This window comes from Nicotiana attenuata, chromosome 3, assembly GCF_001879085.1.
Source record: "Nicotiana attenuata strain UT chromosome 3, NIATTr2, whole genome shotgun sequence".
In the NCBI taxonomy this organism is placed as follows: domain Eukaryota; kingdom Viridiplantae; phylum Streptophyta; class Magnoliopsida; order Solanales; family Solanaceae; genus Nicotiana; species Nicotiana attenuata.
In genome coordinates, this window is record NC_031991.1 from 10,838,055 (window position 1) to 10,856,220 (window position 18,166).

General features: G+C 37.3%; 1 protein-coding gene across 2 annotated transcripts; it reads left to right on the forward strand.

The window, feature by feature from the left end:
* On the forward strand, positions 8,700-17,838 carry LOC109223301 (DEAD-box ATP-dependent RNA helicase 37-like). 2 transcript variants are annotated; one of them, XM_019387560.1, is made up of 7 exons: positions 8,700-8,952; positions 9,513-10,396; positions 10,511-10,594; positions 15,022-15,264; positions 15,644-15,811; positions 16,377-16,490; positions 16,934-17,838. In XM_019387560.1, the coding sequence occupies exons 2-7, from the start codon at positions 9,659-9,661 to the stop codon at positions 17,417-17,419; spliced, it is 1,833 nt and encodes a 610-aa protein (XP_019243105.1). In that variant the 5' UTR covers positions 8,700-8,952; positions 9,513-9,658; the 3' UTR covers positions 17,420-17,838. The 2 variants fall into 2 exon arrangements, with proteins under 2 accessions (XP_019243105.1, XP_019243106.1); XM_019387561.1 differs by having other exon boundaries at positions 9,584-10,396.

Genomic DNA, 18,166 nt, shown 5'->3' on the forward strand with positions numbered 1-18,166 from the left:
TGTTTGGGAAGGCCTGCCACCTACCTGTAGAACTTGAACATAAAGCGTGGTGGGCACTGAAACAGCTGAACTTAGACTTGGAAGCTGCGGGCACGTCAAGAGTCACTGAATTACACGAGCTAGAGGAGTTCCGGTATCTTGCTTTTGAGAGCACAAGGCTGTATAAAGAGAGAATGAAGAGGCTTCACGATCAGAACATCATTGAGCGAAATTTCAAACCTGGGGACAGGGTATTGCTTTATAACTCAAGACTGCGGTTGTTCCCGGGTAAGCTAAAGTCAAGGTGGTCTGGACCATTTCGCGTGGTTGAAGTGTTTCCATCCGGAGCTGTGGAAGTTGCTACTGAAGATGACTCTCGTACATTTAGAGTCAATGGGCGGTTGAAATTGTATGTGGGTATGAACGAGCCTAAGGAGATGACCGAGCTGCATTTGAATGAACCCCAGAGGTCGAGCGAACCTTAATTGCGCTCACACGAGTCGTGCCGCGACGTTAAATCAGGCGCTACGTGGGAGGCAACCCATGACATTGTTGTAATTGTAACCTTTGTAGTCTATTCAAAAAAAAAAAAAATGGGCGTTAGAATCAGAGAGGGGCCTCGACCGCGGTTCTACCGCGACCGCAGTGAAACCGCGGTCAAATGGCCTCGCGGAACCTCACTGCTCGCGGTTCTACCGCGATCGCGGCAGACCCAGACGCGGCCAGGTACGTAAAATTTTATTTTTTTCTTTCTCAACACCTTTTAACCTCAATAAAAATCAAACCCCCCCCTTCTATTCCCACACCAATAATTCCGCCTCCCCCCCCCCCCTCATCCCATTCCTTTTCTCTCTCTCTTCACACAGTCTCCTTTCTCTTCCTTCTCCTTCACTCCCCTTCCTCCCCAACCTCCATTAACACACCTCCATTTCTCCCTCTCTTCAACTCATGTAAGTTATTCTTCTCTCTCTCTATTTCTTTCTCTTCTAAGTAGTGTATTTTGTTAAATTATTAGTTTCACTTAAACCCTAGTTAGGATTAGTGTAATAATTTGAATTTTTTGCTCTCTTTTATGCTTGCCATTATGTAGTTGATGTTTATGAGGTTGTTTGGTGCCAAATTAACTGGGTCTCCATTATTAAATAATTGTGAAGTTGTTTTGGTAGTTTGGAGGCCTAAACTAGATTTTTATGGTGTAGTATGGTATTGGGTCATGTGTTGGCCGAAAATTTTGGTACTATGTTGTATATTTTTGCGGTGTTTTAAGCCCAACCTAGGTTTGGGATGTTGTAATTGATGGTTGTTGATGTGTAGTTGATTGGTGGTATGGTTGTAGTTGTTATATGGTGGTGTTGTATCTCATGTGTAACATTGAAAGGAGTAAGTGTGGGGTGTATTATGCCGGAAGTGGTAAGAAAATTATGGGGCGATTGTGGAGGTTTATTGAATGAATTAAAGGGAAAGATTTCGTGTCNGAGAGACGATATAGAGAGAGAGATGGGTCTCAAAGGAATGGAGGGGTTTGGGGGGGGGGGGGAGTAATTGATTTTAATTATGGGAATTAAATTTGGGCCGTTGATCTCATTTGATCAACGGCTCAGATTAAAAAAAGATTGGACCGGGTTATTTTGAGGATTGGGCTGGGTTGGTTTAAATAGGGTATTGGGCCATTTAAAAATCTGATAGGGGTGTGGCCAATTTGGCTATAATTGAAATAATAAGGGCTGTTTGTTAAATAGTCAATTTCCCCTTTTGTTATTTTATGAAAATAGTAAAAAATGATTTGAAAATAAATTAAAGGTACTGGGCTAATAACATATAAATATTAATGTAAAAATGCTAAAAGTGATTTTATAATTATAAAATGATGTTAATTATAAAGTAGGCTATAATTGCAATTATATGCAATTTAGCTTAAAAATACCAAATAAATTTGTAAAAATACATAAAAATTACCTTAACTATATTTAGTATAAATATGAGAACAAAAATAAATTACTCATCAAAAATGATAATTTTGGGAATAACTATTGATTTTATACTGTTAAAAATGGACAATAAATTGATTTTAAAAACTTTAAAATTCTGAAAAATGCCAAAAAGCTTAGCTATGCTTATATATGCATATACATGCTATTTCGAAAGTAAATTATACAGGGAAAAATTGGGTATCAACAAACTTTCCAAAGCACTTTTATTACATTACACTTCTAACTTTTAAGCACATCATCTTCATGATCACTCAACACATCGCTATGAAACCATACATAACATAGTCCATTGACTTTAAGCACATCTACACAATCACTAGCACATATCAGTGAATTGGAGGGGTATTTTTTTGTGGCATTCTTGTATCTTTTTTTAGAAAAAATCTTTTCAAGCCCTCTATAAGTTGGTATTTCTGGCTAGTGACCTTGACAATACATACATATACCTTTTGGCTTTTCTATGGTTCCACTCAAAAGCTACCAAATCTCTTCCCTTGCTATTCTATTGGAAGTATAGATTTAACAAGATTTAATAAAGAACAAAGGGGATTGGCTGTAATATGAGTGCCAAAGAAAAGGTCTACAAGCTCAAAGGGTTGACTATGGATAATATTAGCACCGATAAACAAACAGGCTAAATGGTCAATCAAGGAAACACTTGTATCACTTCCTAAAATTACACTTAATCATTTCTCTTCGACTCACATACGGGGAAAGTTCTAGACTATCAAGAGATGGCACAGAGTACAACTAAAATTTCACCTCACACAATATACATAACTCACTCAGGATGGCTCAGACCCGACTTTCAAGTTAAAGCAACTAGCACAGTCATCATATAATCCAAATACATAGGATTTAATAACAGGAGTCAATAGACGAGACTAAGTGTCAAAAGAAAGCCACATATACTCTCAAGGCATGTAATCACAGAAATTATAGAGAAAGTACTCGGTTCAAATGCTCCGGACTTAAGCCCTAATATAAACCATGTTAACAACATAGACACTCAAGTTCTTCCCATTCTATTATCAATTCGAAAAGGAAAAAAATAAAATATTTTTGTATTTTTCTTTAGACTTTATATCTTTAAGAAAACTGTCTAAGAAGTCCATCATCGGGAAGTCCAAAACTTTTTGAAAATTCTACCTAAACAATAACTACTACCGGGTTCAAAGAGTCATCCCTTGAAAAAGAACAGTGGTCATAAGAAAAATCAAGAGGTATTATTTCTACCTAATTATTATTTTTCAAAATTTTCATTTTTAATTAAACTAGCTAAACTAAAAGAGAACAAAATTATTCAGAGAACCTTCCCACCCCACACTTCAAATTATACATTATCCCCAATGTGGCAAGGCAGTCCGGTGCACTAAGATCCCGCTATGCACGGTGTACACTATCCCCAATATACACCATAAATATAAAAGGGTAAAAGAAACTCAAGGCCGGAGCATTAACAACTCATGGAGTACTCAGCCTTCTCTCAGTCTTGGTCCTTTGTGTAGGCACCCCTCACCGAGTTCCAACTACTTAGCTTGCTTTTGCATCCTTCCAATGGCTTTACATCTCATGCTCCTACTCCTACAAAATCAAAACAGTACTACAAAAATAACATAATAAAATAAATAACAAATAAATTACAAATAAATAAAAGCAGTAAGGTTGGGTTGCCTCCCAACAAGCGCTTGATTTAACGTCGTGGCACGAAGTGAATCACTTTTTGCCTCTACCTCGAGCTTATAAATTAAACCCCTAATTTGGCTTTAAGTTTTCGGTTATGCTCCAGGGGGTGGTGAAATAAATCTAACTGGCCAAGCAACCAATGTGGTATTCTACACTTCTTGGCCTTTATATGAGGTATGTACTCCCGTCTTGCTGACACGAAAATTTCATAATGTAGGCACCTTGTTCCTTATTCCTTGACTCTTCTATTGGCTCGGATGACTCTATTTTCATATAATCATCCAAATACATTGTGGAAAAATTCTTGGAGTGAGGAACAGTGCACTCAAATGCATGAACTTCAGGACTTTCAACATCCCCAACACCAATGACACTAGAGTCAACTAAATTTGTATCCTCAATTTCCTTGCCCGACTCTAGTATTACTTCTTTAGCTCCTCCATCAGTGTGTCAATTGTTGATTCTAATCATATTGTTCTCTGCTACTATCCACAATATTAGCTTGTTGAACATTAAAATCTTCCAACAATTGAATCACTTGAGCCTTTAAGTTGTGAATAGTTGCCTCTTGCCTTTGTATCTGTAATTGTGTCTCATTATTTTGTTTCGCAAGGCACATTAGATCTCCTTTAGGTCAGTATCCCCTGGTTCTTTATTCTTACTAACTTCACGAGGAAAAGTATAACCGTCATAATACGAGTTTGGGGGAGGATAAGATATACAAGCACAACCATAAAAGTGACAACCATAAAAGTGACTATCTTGACCACCACATACATCATACACATTTCACGCATAAGATTGAGTTGGTATACATAACTCGTTTCCGGAAATATTTTGATAATTTTGACACGGGTGGTTTCTTTCACAATATAAGAAAGATCAAAAGTAGAACTACCAACATTTGGACCCCCATAATTCCAAAATGCCACATTTCTCAAATCACAAATAAAATAAAATAAATAAAATAAAATAAAACAAAATAAATATTCAAACTTGAACCCTCACAATATTTATAGCAACAACTACATTGTTAGTTCTCCGGTAATGGTGCCAAAATTTGATCATGCCCAACTCTAGTCCTAAAAAGGATAAGCGGCCGCTGCAATATAATTCGGTCTAAGAGTCTGGGTCGAATCCAATAGAGAACTAAGGCTTAGCTACAGTTGTTCAATATCACTAAGAAACACAAGTCTAAATAATTTTCTAATTATAAGATTATAATTTTATTTTAATTAATTAACTAACAAAATACTAGAAAGCAGTAGAAATTTATCAACTAAAGAGACTAAGGGTTGGAGACAAGATTAAGAAGGCCTAGAGTATGATTTCCCCAATTACCGGAATCCTTCTTACTATGTCTCCTATAATTTTGCCTAGATTCTCTACTGATTGTGAGAACTTCATGTGTCTTAATTCTTTCCCGCGCAACTACAATAATTTACTAGATATATTCTTCTGAACTATGCTAGCTGGCACCATCTTACCACTCACCATGATCACATCAAGGCTTTGTTATTCCTAAACCCACCTTTAATCCCACCATATTGATTATTCACATATGTTAGGAGTGATGTTTAACAACCACCTAAATATATACCATTTCCCAAGCAATACATAATAAATAGGCAAAGTCAATTTATGGTCATTCAATCAACAACAATAAACACGTAGTTGAACAAGTAGAGAAATTAAAAGGCTAAATTATATTAAAATGTAATAAGAATTCATCCTCCGAAAGGTTCCATCAAAACTCAAAATAATAAATTAGCTACTCATAATAGTATGTTGAAATACAATACTAAAATCATAACCAATAATGGAAAATAGGAAGAAGAAAGGAATGCTCATAGTGTATTCTTGCCTCCAAAGGTGTAGTCTAACCTTAAAGTAGTGTCCCCCCTTCAAAAGGACGTTTTAGGATGTATTTATCAATTAGGGTTTTTATGAGGTGGAACAAATCAATCCAATCTCGGATAGAAGAGCTGCAATCTGCGTCAACTTTCACGCAGAGCGCGACCATAGACACAGACAGCTTTTAAAAAAATTTCATTTCGCGAAGTGATCCGTGCCTTCGCTTCACTTCACTATTTTGTGCATTCAATTGTCTCATTTTTTGCATCTGTTTTCGTGCCATGCGCGAGAATAGACGAGCTCCCAGTTCTTTTTTCTTTTTGCAATAAATTGATATCTTTTGATTACTTATCATCCAAACTTACTCTTACATGCAAGAAACACGTTTTACCTCAAAACCCATGTAATCTCCCGTAGCTCATACGACAAATGAGATGAAAACACACTAAAGAATATATAATTTTGGCCATTTATCACATGCTTTTTAAATAACCAAATCGAGCATGTCCAAATGCACCAAATTCGCATATCAATACAATTTGCACCAAGTAGCTCCAATTCAAGTACTCTCACATGATCTTAAAAGGGACTATGCATGATAAAGATCCAATTTCTTAAAAAATTCCAAATAACATTTATACGAATCTAACATGAGACTAAGTGTCAGTATATAATAAAGTCTCGACAATTACATCAAATCCGACACTCTCCAAGTGTCCAACCATTAGCTAACAAGCCTCGTGCATATGAAAATACATGACTATACATATGTCAATTATATGTATAGATGTTTCTGCACGAGTCTAGGATATCAATGCATGCTCAAGAATCAATCCTTTTTTTTACAGAATCAACATCCATACATATACATCGCACACACGCTACGCTCTCAGGGCTCAAGGTACAAAGGTGATCACCTGACTCCAAAGGGACGGATTCAAATCCAAGCATTGTACGAACAACTCACATGATGCACGGACAATTCACGTACCAATAATAATATCACTCGCACGGATAACTCACGTCTCGTACGGACAACTCGTGTGATAATAATAATATTTGCTCGCACGGGCAACTCACGTGCCTTAACATATCAATCTGCACGGATAACTCACGTTCCATGCTCACTAATAATATCACAATAAACACACGGCAGAAATTTTGTGCCACAATCATCTAAACTGCACCGGCAACTCATGTGTCATAACCCTAGTCCATATAAGAGAACCATATGTAGAGTTGTATGCATATAAATAAGAGATAAGCACGTATAATGCACATGAGAAGAAAAATAACCATGCAGGGATGTATGCATGAGTACAAGAGATGATTTCTAGGCATGATGTACGCCTAGGTGTAACGTATGACTACGGTCCCAACACCTAATCTATAATCCAAATAATTTTCACGTCTAATTAAGCATCAAAAGACTAAACATGATCTTTAACATGAATAAAGAAGTTCAAGTAGTCATAATATTTTAAGGCATATCACAAGAATAACATGTGCGAATATGTTTATAATATAACATGTGACTATGGTCGAATCAAGTATATCAACAAATCTCAAAAATAGCTCACATGGCCCAAATAAGATGTCATAAGATAAAATATAATCTCTTAGCATGAATAATTGTGCCACAGAGTCATAAATATCAAATAGAGAGTCAAGAAGAACACACATCCAATCAAAGCATAAAGAAGATTAAAATCGAACCCCGACATGATATAATCTCGGTATCCGCATATACACTCGTCACCTCGCACATACATCACTCCTAAAACACATAGCACGTAGCAAATAATTTCATTTTTAGAGAAATATTCCCTCAAGTCGAGGTAAGCGAGATACTTACTTTTGCAAGCCAAAAGAATCTTCCAAAAATATTTTTCCTTTAGAAATCATCTCCAACCGACTCAAATGTGGCCCAATAATACTCAATAAGGTCAAATAAAGCTATAGAAATCAGCTCCAAACAATAAAGTTTTGATCTTTAATCAAATCTCAAAAAGTCAACAAAAGTTAACCTCGGCTCACGGGGTCAAAACCCGAGTCCAAGACCAAAGCCCGCTGACCTATAATCCCATGAGTCCAAATATGTGATTAGATTCTAAATCCGAGGTCAAATTGGTGTTCAAAATCTTAAAATATATTTTCTTAAGTTGTAGATAAAATTCCCAAATTTTACTTTAAAATTCTATGTTTAAGGTGTATAAATCCATGGGGAATCAAGATATATAATCAAATTCAAGTAGAATTACTTATCCTCAAAATATGGGTGAAAGCCATCTCCAAAATCGTCTCTTCACGATCTCCAAAACTCAAAATAGTGAAAATGAGCAATTACTGAAATTCTGGTCATAAAATACCTCTGACAGCATTACCCTTCGCGACTGCGACCTCAGCCTCGCGTTCGCGAACACAAACTTCAGTCGCTTGAAGGCCCTTCTTTGCCAACACAACATGTCCCTTGCGAACGCGAAGGCCACATGCTAATCCTCCTATGCGAACGCGAGAAGCACTTCGCGAACACGAAGCTAAATCTCTTCCGACCACTCCCTACTTCGCGAACACATACCACCTCTTCATGAAAGCGAAGAACAAAATCCTCCCGTCTACTCTCTTCTTCACGAACGTGATAAACACCTGACACCAGCAAGAACTAGCAATCTCAAAGAGACCCAAATGATCCTAAACACACCCAACCCGTCGAGACCCCGTCCAAACATACTAACTAGTACGTATACCTTCCACGAACTTATCCACATCCTCAAAATACGAACAACAACATTAAACCAAGAATCGCATTTCGAACCAAAATCTTCAAATTTTTTAAGTTCAAAATTCCAACTTTCGAATAGAAGCGTCGAATCAACCCGGGCCACCCTAGGTCCGAACTAAACACACGTACAAGACCAAAGTTATACGAGCCTACTAGAATATCTAAATCTCCAGTCCGAACTCGTTTACACAAAAGTCAAACATTGATCCACTCTTCCAACTTAAGGCTTCCAAATTAAGAATTACTCTTCCAAACTTTCATCAAATACATAATATAAGAAGTAAAAGTGAAATTAGGAATATTAAAACAAAAAGATATCGAAGTTCAAAAGTAAAGGAAAGGAAAAGAAAAGTAAAGAAAAACCACACACAAGGGTAGTTGAGAAGTTTGAAACGGGTAAGACTTTGTAGACACTATACATACAGACCATATTAGCATATGCAAAATAATCTGAATCTTACAAGGACAAAAGGGGTCTCCTTAAGGTTACTATAAGCCGTCAATCTGAAATCCAATCTCACAAAAAAAGCATCTCTCCGATTGTTTTGCTTCTGTGTCCGAAAATTCTTATTCTTCCTTTTTCTTTGTCAGCCCTATCTAGGGTTTCTCTCTATTTTCTCCATTCATTCAACCCACCTCTCCTCTTTCTCTCTCTACAAGGTTTGATTTTTTCTTCTCTTTCTCCATATATATGTGGCTCTCTGTGTTTGTTTTGTTTTATTATGTGTGTGTTAATGCTTGATTTGATCTCATTCCTGTATTTTTAGGCGTTACATTTGTAGGTATTTTCATTCTGTTTATGTTTTAGGTATTTTCATTCTGTTTTTGTTCTATTAATGCATTGCTTTTGCTGATGCATTCATGATTTCAGATTTTTTTTGTGTTCATGTGTTAGCTTAATCTGATTTTGCCGCATATAGGTATGTCGAATTTTTGAGTTTCTTTTGCTAGATGATGCCATGTCAAATAGCTGATGTAACATATAAACTAGAGGTTCAGTCGAAACAGTAGCTTTTGCTCATACTCTGTTTAAGTGCTGAAAAATCTACTAAATAGGCACAAGTATTTAATTCAAACCAAGTAACACAAATGGTTGGTGGATTCAGTGGCATCACAAACCCATACAGTTCAAATCCTAGATCCGTCTTTAGAGCTATTCATTTTGGATTGTGTTTGGTTTTGTGGTGTTAATCATAGTGTTAAGTGTTTCTTTTGTTCAGGTTTGGACTGCTGTTACATTCTGAGCAGATTGTTTTTGAGAATAAGTTTTCTGAAATTTTCTGGTTATCAGTGTCAGGGTCAGCTTTAGGTTTGGTGATTAGGATTTTGAGCTGTGTGCATTAGGAGAAAAAAGAAAATTTTGATAATGAGGAACTCGTGGGCAGATTCTGTTGAGAATACAGCTACTGATAATGTTGGGCCTAGCGGTGGGAGTGGAGCTTCTGCTTCTACAAGGAGATCATCTTATGTCCCACCACATCTTCGCAACAAACCAATGGGAGCGGAGCCTCCAGCTCCATCACCGGGTGGTCCACCGTCTGGTAATGACCGTTCAGGATTCAATGGACCAACTAGTGGGTCTCGATGGGGTGGTTCTAGGCCAGATTACGGACGCCAAGGTTATAGTGGTGGCGGCCGCAGCGGAGGTGGTTGGGGTGGCAGAGGCGGTGGTTGGGGTAGAGAGCGGGAAGTGAATCCTTTTGGTAATGATGCAGATGTGGACTTGGAGCAATCATTTGATCAGGAGAATACTGGTATCAATTTTGATGCTTATGAGGATATTCCAGTGGAAACAAGTGGAGAAAATGTGCCACCTCCTGTTAACACATTTGCAGAGATAGATTTAGGGGAGGCCGTCAACTTGAATATTAGGAGGTGCAAATATGTTAAGCCGACTCCTGTCCAGCGTTATGCAATTCCCATCTCCTTAGCAGGGCGAGATCTCATGGCCTGTGCCCAGACTGGATCCGGCAAGACAGCTGCATTTTGTTTCCCTATTATTAGTGGAATCATGAGGGGGGATTTTTCGCAACGGCCTCGTGGGGTGCGGACAGTGTTTCCCCTTGCTCTTATTCTCTCACCAACAAGAGAGCTCTCAATGCAGGTAGGTATGGTACTAGATCAGTTTTGTGAAATGCATTCTTGATCTTTCTATCCCTTTTTTCCTTGAAAACCTTTAGGTTTGTTAATTCCAATTGTATGCTGCATTTACATGTAGATACATGAGGAAGCTAAAAAATTTTCATATCAGACTGGTGTTAGAGTGGTCGTGGCCTACGGTGGAGCCCCAATTAATCAACAGGTACCTTTTTACCCTCTTTCCCTTCTCCATATGTGTGAAGGAAAACAAATACATGTCCATGTGATATACTTGGGTACTTTGCATTTGATGTTGGATGAATAGGTATCTTTTTGTTAAGTAGATGATTCCTGTTAGGTCATTTTCTGGTTTTTTTCTTCTTTTAATAACTGTGATTTTTATTTGACCTAGACACCGTGCATTCTTTAATGTCCACGAAAAGATGCATATAAACTGAATCTAGAAGCATTTTACTCCCATAAACATAAATAGCATAACAGATGACTCCTTAGTGCAGTGTTATTATGGGTTATTGCTTCATGGGCGAAGAGAAGTGTGTGCTTCACAAAGTGATCCCAATGAGGAGATGTCTATTCTTCGAATCTTATCTTTGAGGAGGTGGATTAATATCAATATTATTGTGTAGTGAATGCTGAAATTAGTTATTAGTTGAAATTTGATTAATTTTAATACTATGTCATATGCGTTTGGTATTTTTAAGCTTTCATGAATTGTGCACTACACGTCAAAGATGTGTGCGCTTCACTTCTCTCTCTCTTCACTTCCAGTTCCATGAGCCTTGCCTTTTTTGTGCACATTTCGTTTTTGAAGCACCGCCTTAGTGCATCATTCAATTAAAACTAGTCTAATCAAAATGCACCTAAGGATGTGGCCTAGTGGTCAATAAAGTGGGAAGAGATGGTTGGAGGTTGCCCGGTGGAATAGTTGAGGTGCGTGCAAGTTTGTCCGAACAGCACCGTTATATGAAAAAAATATATATCTAATGAAATGCACAGGTGAAGCATGAGATACATCTACGGACTATGGTTAAACAGAAAATCTTTTAACTTTACAATGTGCAACCTCTTTCATGCTTGCTTCATTTTTGGTGAATTTAATATTTCTCCTATGTGTTCAGGGAGGGAAAGTTGAATATATGTAATGCTTCTTGTTGCTGTCAATTATTTAGATGAGAACCCATTCCTAGTTATATCTTTTTTTACACGTCTTCTCTGTTTTGGTGCATGTTAAACTGTTCAAAATTTAAGGATAATGAGTTATATCTTGCAGATCATTTTGATTGTCTGGTTACTTGTGAATTTTTGTTTGATGACAGTTAAAAAGTATCACTAAGTGGTTCTTAAACAGAGGGCAAACAAACTTTTCTTTTGAAATAGTTGCATTTGTTTGGAGTTTTTAGCCAATATTATCCCTTATCTTTTGGGGTAAGCTTAACTTTGTCCTTTAAATATAATCTTGAGCACTATTTGTCCTTTAAGTTAGCTAAACTTGAGCACATAAAATACCACATAACTAGGATTTGTTCCGCCGCTGCTCCTAATAATCATTGCTAGGATGAACCAAAGTATTAAAGACTTGAATGTAAATCAAGAAGGCTAGGGATTTTTTACTGTTGTAACAGAGATGCAAAGGTTAATTCGAGAAGAAGGGTCCTTTAAAAGGGATGAATATCGACGATTTATGGGTTATTAAGCATCACGTGCAGATCACAGTGTGCTCTGCTGTTAGTTTTCTAACGGAAGTGGATTTTCTTTGTTTGTGAGACTAAATGTGCTCAAGTTTTACAAACTTAAAGGACAAATAGTGCTTAGGGTTATATTTAGAGGACAAAGTTAAGCCTATCCCTAAACATAAGGGACAATTTTGGCTAAAAGTTCCATTTGTTTGTATGATTAGAACACTGTTATTTTTACACCAGTCGATGTTCAATCCAATGGAGGTGTATGTTTCAATGCTGATAAGCCCAAGGTTGAACGATAAATTTTCTCATCTGGTTTGGATAGTGGCACTCTGTATCTAGACAACTAAAAACAGGATTTTGGATAGAGGAGCATGGTTTCTTGTTTTCCTGTAAGTTTTTAAAGCAGAAATTCAAAGATGCACAGAGGTTGTAGATACTTCAGGGAGACTGATTTTTTTTTTCTTTATGAATTTAATTTGTGATTTAGTCCAGCAAGAAAGTATCACTTTATTAGATGCTAGAGGTTGAAAATGTCTTATGGGTTTAATCAGATAGATTTATCTGTTAATAGCAAGTTGGGGTGGGTGATATGATTCCTCGTCCCTTTCATTTAGCTCAACTCATCATCATTATTACCAAAATAAAATAAAAAAAGATAAATATGTATAAATAATAGTAATAATAATAATAATGATAATATAAGCTCTTTGTCAAGTCTAAAACCTATTCCCAACTAGTAGGTATCACCTATATAGATTTTTCTTTTCCTTTGTGCCCTATCTTTAGCTAAGTCAACACCGATTCCAAGGATTTGTAGGTCTTTGGGGACAACTTCCTTCCATATCATTTTACCTCTACCCCATCCTATTTTCACACCTTCCACTACTTCGGTTTCACACCTATGGACCAGGAATTCTGTAGGTCGACACAGGACATGACCAAACCATCTCAAGTGACATTTTCTTATTTTATCCTCAATGTGGGCTAAGAAGGTTACCTTCTGACAAATGTGGTCATTTTAAATCTTATCTAATTTTGTGTGACCACACATCTGTCTTAGCATTCGTATTTCTACAACTGTACAACACTCACCTTGTAGAAATGTTTGAACTTTAGCAGCCCAACATTCACTACCATATAACATAGTAGGTCTAATAGTTGCTTTATAGAACTTACGTTTCACCTTGGTAGGCATCTTTCTATTACATAACACCCCTGTAGCACTTCTCCATTTCAACCATTTGATTGTAATAACATCTTCATCTATTTGTTCCATTCTCTTGAAATAATGAGCCTAGATATCTAAAAAAAATTTGGCACTACAGTTCTATCTAGTCTCACCTCAACTTCGCTCTTTTCATGCTACCTAAAATTACAGTGCATATACTCAGTCTTACATCCGACACGGGTGCGGCAGCATTTTGGAGAGTCCGCGCAACATAGTAATCAGGAAATATGGGAAGAGAAAGTGCATCTCAGTTTCTTCTGAAAATGGTTAAATACCAGTTGTTTTTGAGTCCGGACATGTGGAGAGCACTAGTCATGCAAAATGTGGCTTTGCTAGATGCAACTCATCAACAGCGCATTCAGGGACATTCTATTAGTTTAGGTAAATGTGAAAAAATTGTGTAGATATTGGTACCTTTGGGATGCCATCCTGTATAAAAAGTTGTAAAACAAAATTTATTTGATCAGAATTTAACCAAGAAGCTCTATAGGCACATCAGTCTAGAGAAGAATATAATTTGTAGAGTTTGTTTTATGCTATTTAGCTCAACATTCTGGTCCTGATATGCATTTGATGGTGAAAGAGGGGAACTTGTTCCACAGATGCAGTGTAATCTACGTTAAGGATTTGTCTTTGTTTAAGGAAGGACCCTCTGTTCTATCAATGGGAAAGGTCTTTACGTGTCCCTTGATAAAGAATCTTAGAAAGAGTTGTGAAGACTCTTGACAGTCCCATGAAGATCTCAATGTTATTGTCTAGGGCAAGTGAGATCCTTTGAGTTGCATTGATTGGGGTAAAATGGTAGCTTTGGATATGAACTTCCCTTTCATATTCTTTTTGGTTAGATCCTGAAATCTATGCAAATGCATTTGAAAGTTAAGATTTTTATCTTCTGGTTCTTATTTATTGTTTCAAAATAAACAGAGATCTTTATCTTCTGGTACATATGGGCATAGCGCTGATTCATATGTTGTGGTCAATTTGCAAATTTTCTTTTGTTGCGCTTCTTGTTATCCTGCTATTTTCAGACAGGCCCCCCTTGTTGTTACTTGTTTGAAGGTAAATGGTATAGTATGTTCTTCTACCACCACCTGATGCTCTACCTTGTCCAGTTTCAACTGAAACTCTGCTTTCAAATTTTACAATGTGCAATGTCTTGTAGTTGGACTTTAAAGTCATACACTGAAAAGTAGTTTTGGAGACTTGAAACAATCAAATCTAGTAATATTACTTTTATTTGGTATGCCGGCGAAGTGAAACCCACCCTGGAAAGAGGTCCTAGAATGTCAGTACTCAGTAGAAGTATTAAGAAATATTCAGTTGTTTGACGATGGTGATTTGAAACCCATCCTAGAAAGAGGTCTCAGAATGTCGGTAGAAATGCTGAGATATTTTCAGTTGTCTGACTGTGGTGATTTGCAACCCACCCAGGAAAGAGGTTTCAGAACATCGGTAGAAGTGTTGAGAAATATTCAGTTGTCTGACTACGGTGATTTCATTGTTAGATTTGCTCTCAAAGCCTGAACCTTCGAATATAAAGTGGTGTTTCGTGTCGATTTTCTACTTTTTGATGAAGTTGTGTAAATTCTCTACTTTTTGGTACACCTCTTGTATATGTTGTTTCTCCTACAATGTCAATAAAATAGTACTCTCTTCAACATTAAAATAAAGTTGTATTTTACACTATTGCTCAAACAATTGCTTGTTACATATCTGTAGCTCCGAGAGCTTGAGAGAGGAGTTGATATTCTTGTGGCAACTCCTGGAAGACTGGTTGATTTACTTGAGAGAGCAAAAGTTTCATTACAGATGATTAGATATTTAGCTCTTGATGAGGCAGATCGTATGCTGGACATGGGATTCGAACCTCAAATCAGAAGGATAGTGGAGCAAATGGATATGCCTCGACCTGGTGAAAGGCAGACTATGCTGTTCAGTGCCACATTCCCAAAGGAGATTCAGGTTTTTCTTGTAGTCACTAGGGCTGTTTTCAGTCAACGTTATTATTTGTTACTATAGTGTTTGCTACTTGCATTTTCTTTTGGAATTACGCACATCATCTTAAAGCATGGTTTGGGCTTCTTTGTACTTCTACTAAATTTTCCAACGTTTTCTTTTTCTTTCTCCAACCCGCTCCCCCATCCAATTCCCTGCTTGCTGAATTCTAATATGCCAATTTTTCTTGTTATTGTTTGGTACACTATGCCACCTTTCTTTTTGCAATTGCAGAAAATATGCCTTGCAAAATGTTGAGTTTGCAGTGAGTAAAGTCTTCCGAGCAGTCATAGTCTTGTTTTATATATGACTCTAACCCTCCTTTTTTTTTGTGTGTGGAATGCAGAGACTGGCATCTGATTTTCTTGCAAACTACATATTTTTGGCAGTTGGACGGGTTGGTTCGAGTACCGATTTGATTCTTCAGCGAGTTGAATATGTTCATGATGGTGATAAGAGAAGCCATCTTATGGACCTACTTCATGCACAGATGGCTAATGGGGTTCATAGCAAGGTAGCATGTTACACTAGCTCTCTCTTGCTTTAACAGTTATTTTCATCTACTTTGATCATATTTGAGGCACTTCAAGCAGTTGACTGGATGGAGAAGAAATCAGGACTTCTAGTCCTAGGAACATAGCAGAGAATTGAGAATGTTGGCATTCTGCTTTTCCTGTGTGTACAAGCACTAGCATAAAACCTCTCTGCCTGGTCACTATTTTTTTTTTGTTGTTGATAAAGTTCTCTACCTGGTAACTATTAGCTGCTCATTCTATCCATGATTGGTTTTGTTGGTTTACATACTATAGATGCAAATGCTGAATTTCCTAGATTGGAGTCTTCATAGATTTTCATTCTGCATGAGTTTTCTTTTAATTTGACTGGTTTTGCAATTACTCTTCTCTCTTAAAATGCTTTAGTGTCTTCCACTGACATGATTGCATCCTCTTCCCTATTTGATGCGGCTTCATTGAACATAGATTCTGTTGTATTGTAAGATTTATAGATAATGGAACACAAAGTGGAGTCTTTAAGCTTTAAATTGACTGGCAATTTGACTGTGTTATTGTTTTCTACAGCAAGCTCTAACTTTGGTATTTGTCGAAACAAAGAAGGGTGCTGATGCATTGGAGCATTGGCTGTGTATCAATGGGTTTCCTGCAACTGCCATTCATGGTGATAGGACTCAGCAGGTAGGCGAGGTCTAGGTATTGTTAGGTAGATCAAAACATTTCATCTTCGATCTTCTAATATGACCTTTTACACTGTTTTGCACTTCCAGTACAGTGATTAAATGGTGCCATATCTTGCTATCAGTGCTTGAATTTCAATACTGTCTATTTAACATATAACAAAGATGAGGTGATCCAATATTCTTGTCTGCTTTTACAGATATGTGTATGCATGTGAGTATAAAAAGCATCGAAATGTGTGCGTGAAGCATGTGTAGATATTTTACTTTTAGCTGTAGAAGCATAGTGATTGTATAATATATTGAGAAAAAGGGGCATTCACGCACGTAACACATGTACCTGATACTTCTAATTCAGTTCGTTTTTTGTGGTGCACCAACTATTACTCGCATACACTATTTTGCAGCTTCATAGCCAACATTACCTGTGGGTTTATTTTACAGGAAAGGGAGCAAGCGTTAAGAACATTCAAGAGAGGGGATACCCCAATTTTAGTTGCGACAGATGTGGCTGCCCGAGGCCTTGATATCCCTCATGTTTCTCATGTTATCAACTTTGACCTTCCTAATGACATTGACGATTATGTGCACCGAATAGGCAGGACAGGTCGTGCAGGCAAGTCAGGATTAGCAACTGCTTTCTTTAATGAAGGTAATCTTTCAATGGCTAAGCCCCTAGCTGACCTGATGCAAGAAGCTAATCAGGAGGTACCTGAATGGCTGACTCGTTATGCTAGCCGTTCATACGGAGGAGGTAGAAACAAGCGGTCTGGTGGAGGCCGTTTTGGTGGGCGTGACTTCAGGAGGGATTCCTCTTACAGTAGAAGTGGTGGAGGTGGTGTGAGTTACTATGATGGAGGTAACAGCAGTGGTGGTTATGGCAATTATAGCGGGGGATATGGTCCTGGAGTAACTAGTGCTTGGGACTAGCTTCTCAAACTTATGATACCTATATTTTCCTGCAGTTGTATATTACTCATCAACAAATTTGGACTATGATATTTTTCAGTGCAAAAACGGGGTTGAGTTCTTGTTGTTTTGTGGTCCTATAGGGGACAACTGCAAGATTGTTATGGTAGTTAGATTGGCAATTGGAGACCACTGACAGCTTTGTCCAACAGTTCAATGATGCCTTTGTTTTAATATAATATACTATTTCCCGAATTATTTTCTTGAATGCATATCAAAGGTTTATAGCGACACATGCAATGTGCATCTCATTTAGAGTGGTTTTATTGTATTTTCAACAAAGTGAGATATTAGACACCTCAATCTTTTGAAGGTTTCTTCATTTTAGTTGTATCTTTCTTTCTTAGGGAAGTGGAAATTGGAAAGAAGGCTTATACGGACATTGACTACTATTTGTTTGTAATACTGATTGTTGACAGTGGAAATGGATTGCATGCAGGATGACAAGTGTTGGCATTGAACGAGCCTGTCTTCATTTTGTTTGACAATCTTGTATGAGAAATGCAAATGAAGCAATGCGCTCTTCAGAAATCTTCATGAGTTGAGAGTGGCTGTTCTATGAATGGCCTCTACGTCTGATGACTGGGACAGAAAATTTACAGTTTTACGCGCTTATTATTTTATTTTTGAAAATTAATGACACATGGCATAGTATTATTGGTGCGTGATATTACACACGTTTTGAAAAACTGGTCAAAAAGAAAGTGG

Excerpts from the sequence above, each read along its gene's own strand:
- LOC109223301 (XM_019387560.1), top strand. The coding sequence starts at position 9,659 with ATGAGGAACTCGTGGGCAGATTCTGTTGAGAATACAGCTACTGATAAT. Across the intron at positions 10,397-10,510 it reads CAAGAGAGCTCTCAATGCAG|ATACATGAGGAAGCTAAAAA; the intron begins GTAGGTATGGTA and ends ATTTACATGTAG. Across the intron at positions 16,491-16,933 it reads ATGGTGATAGGACTCAGCAG|GAAAGGGAGCAAGCGTTAAG; the intron begins GTAGGCGAGGTC and ends TTTATTTTACAG.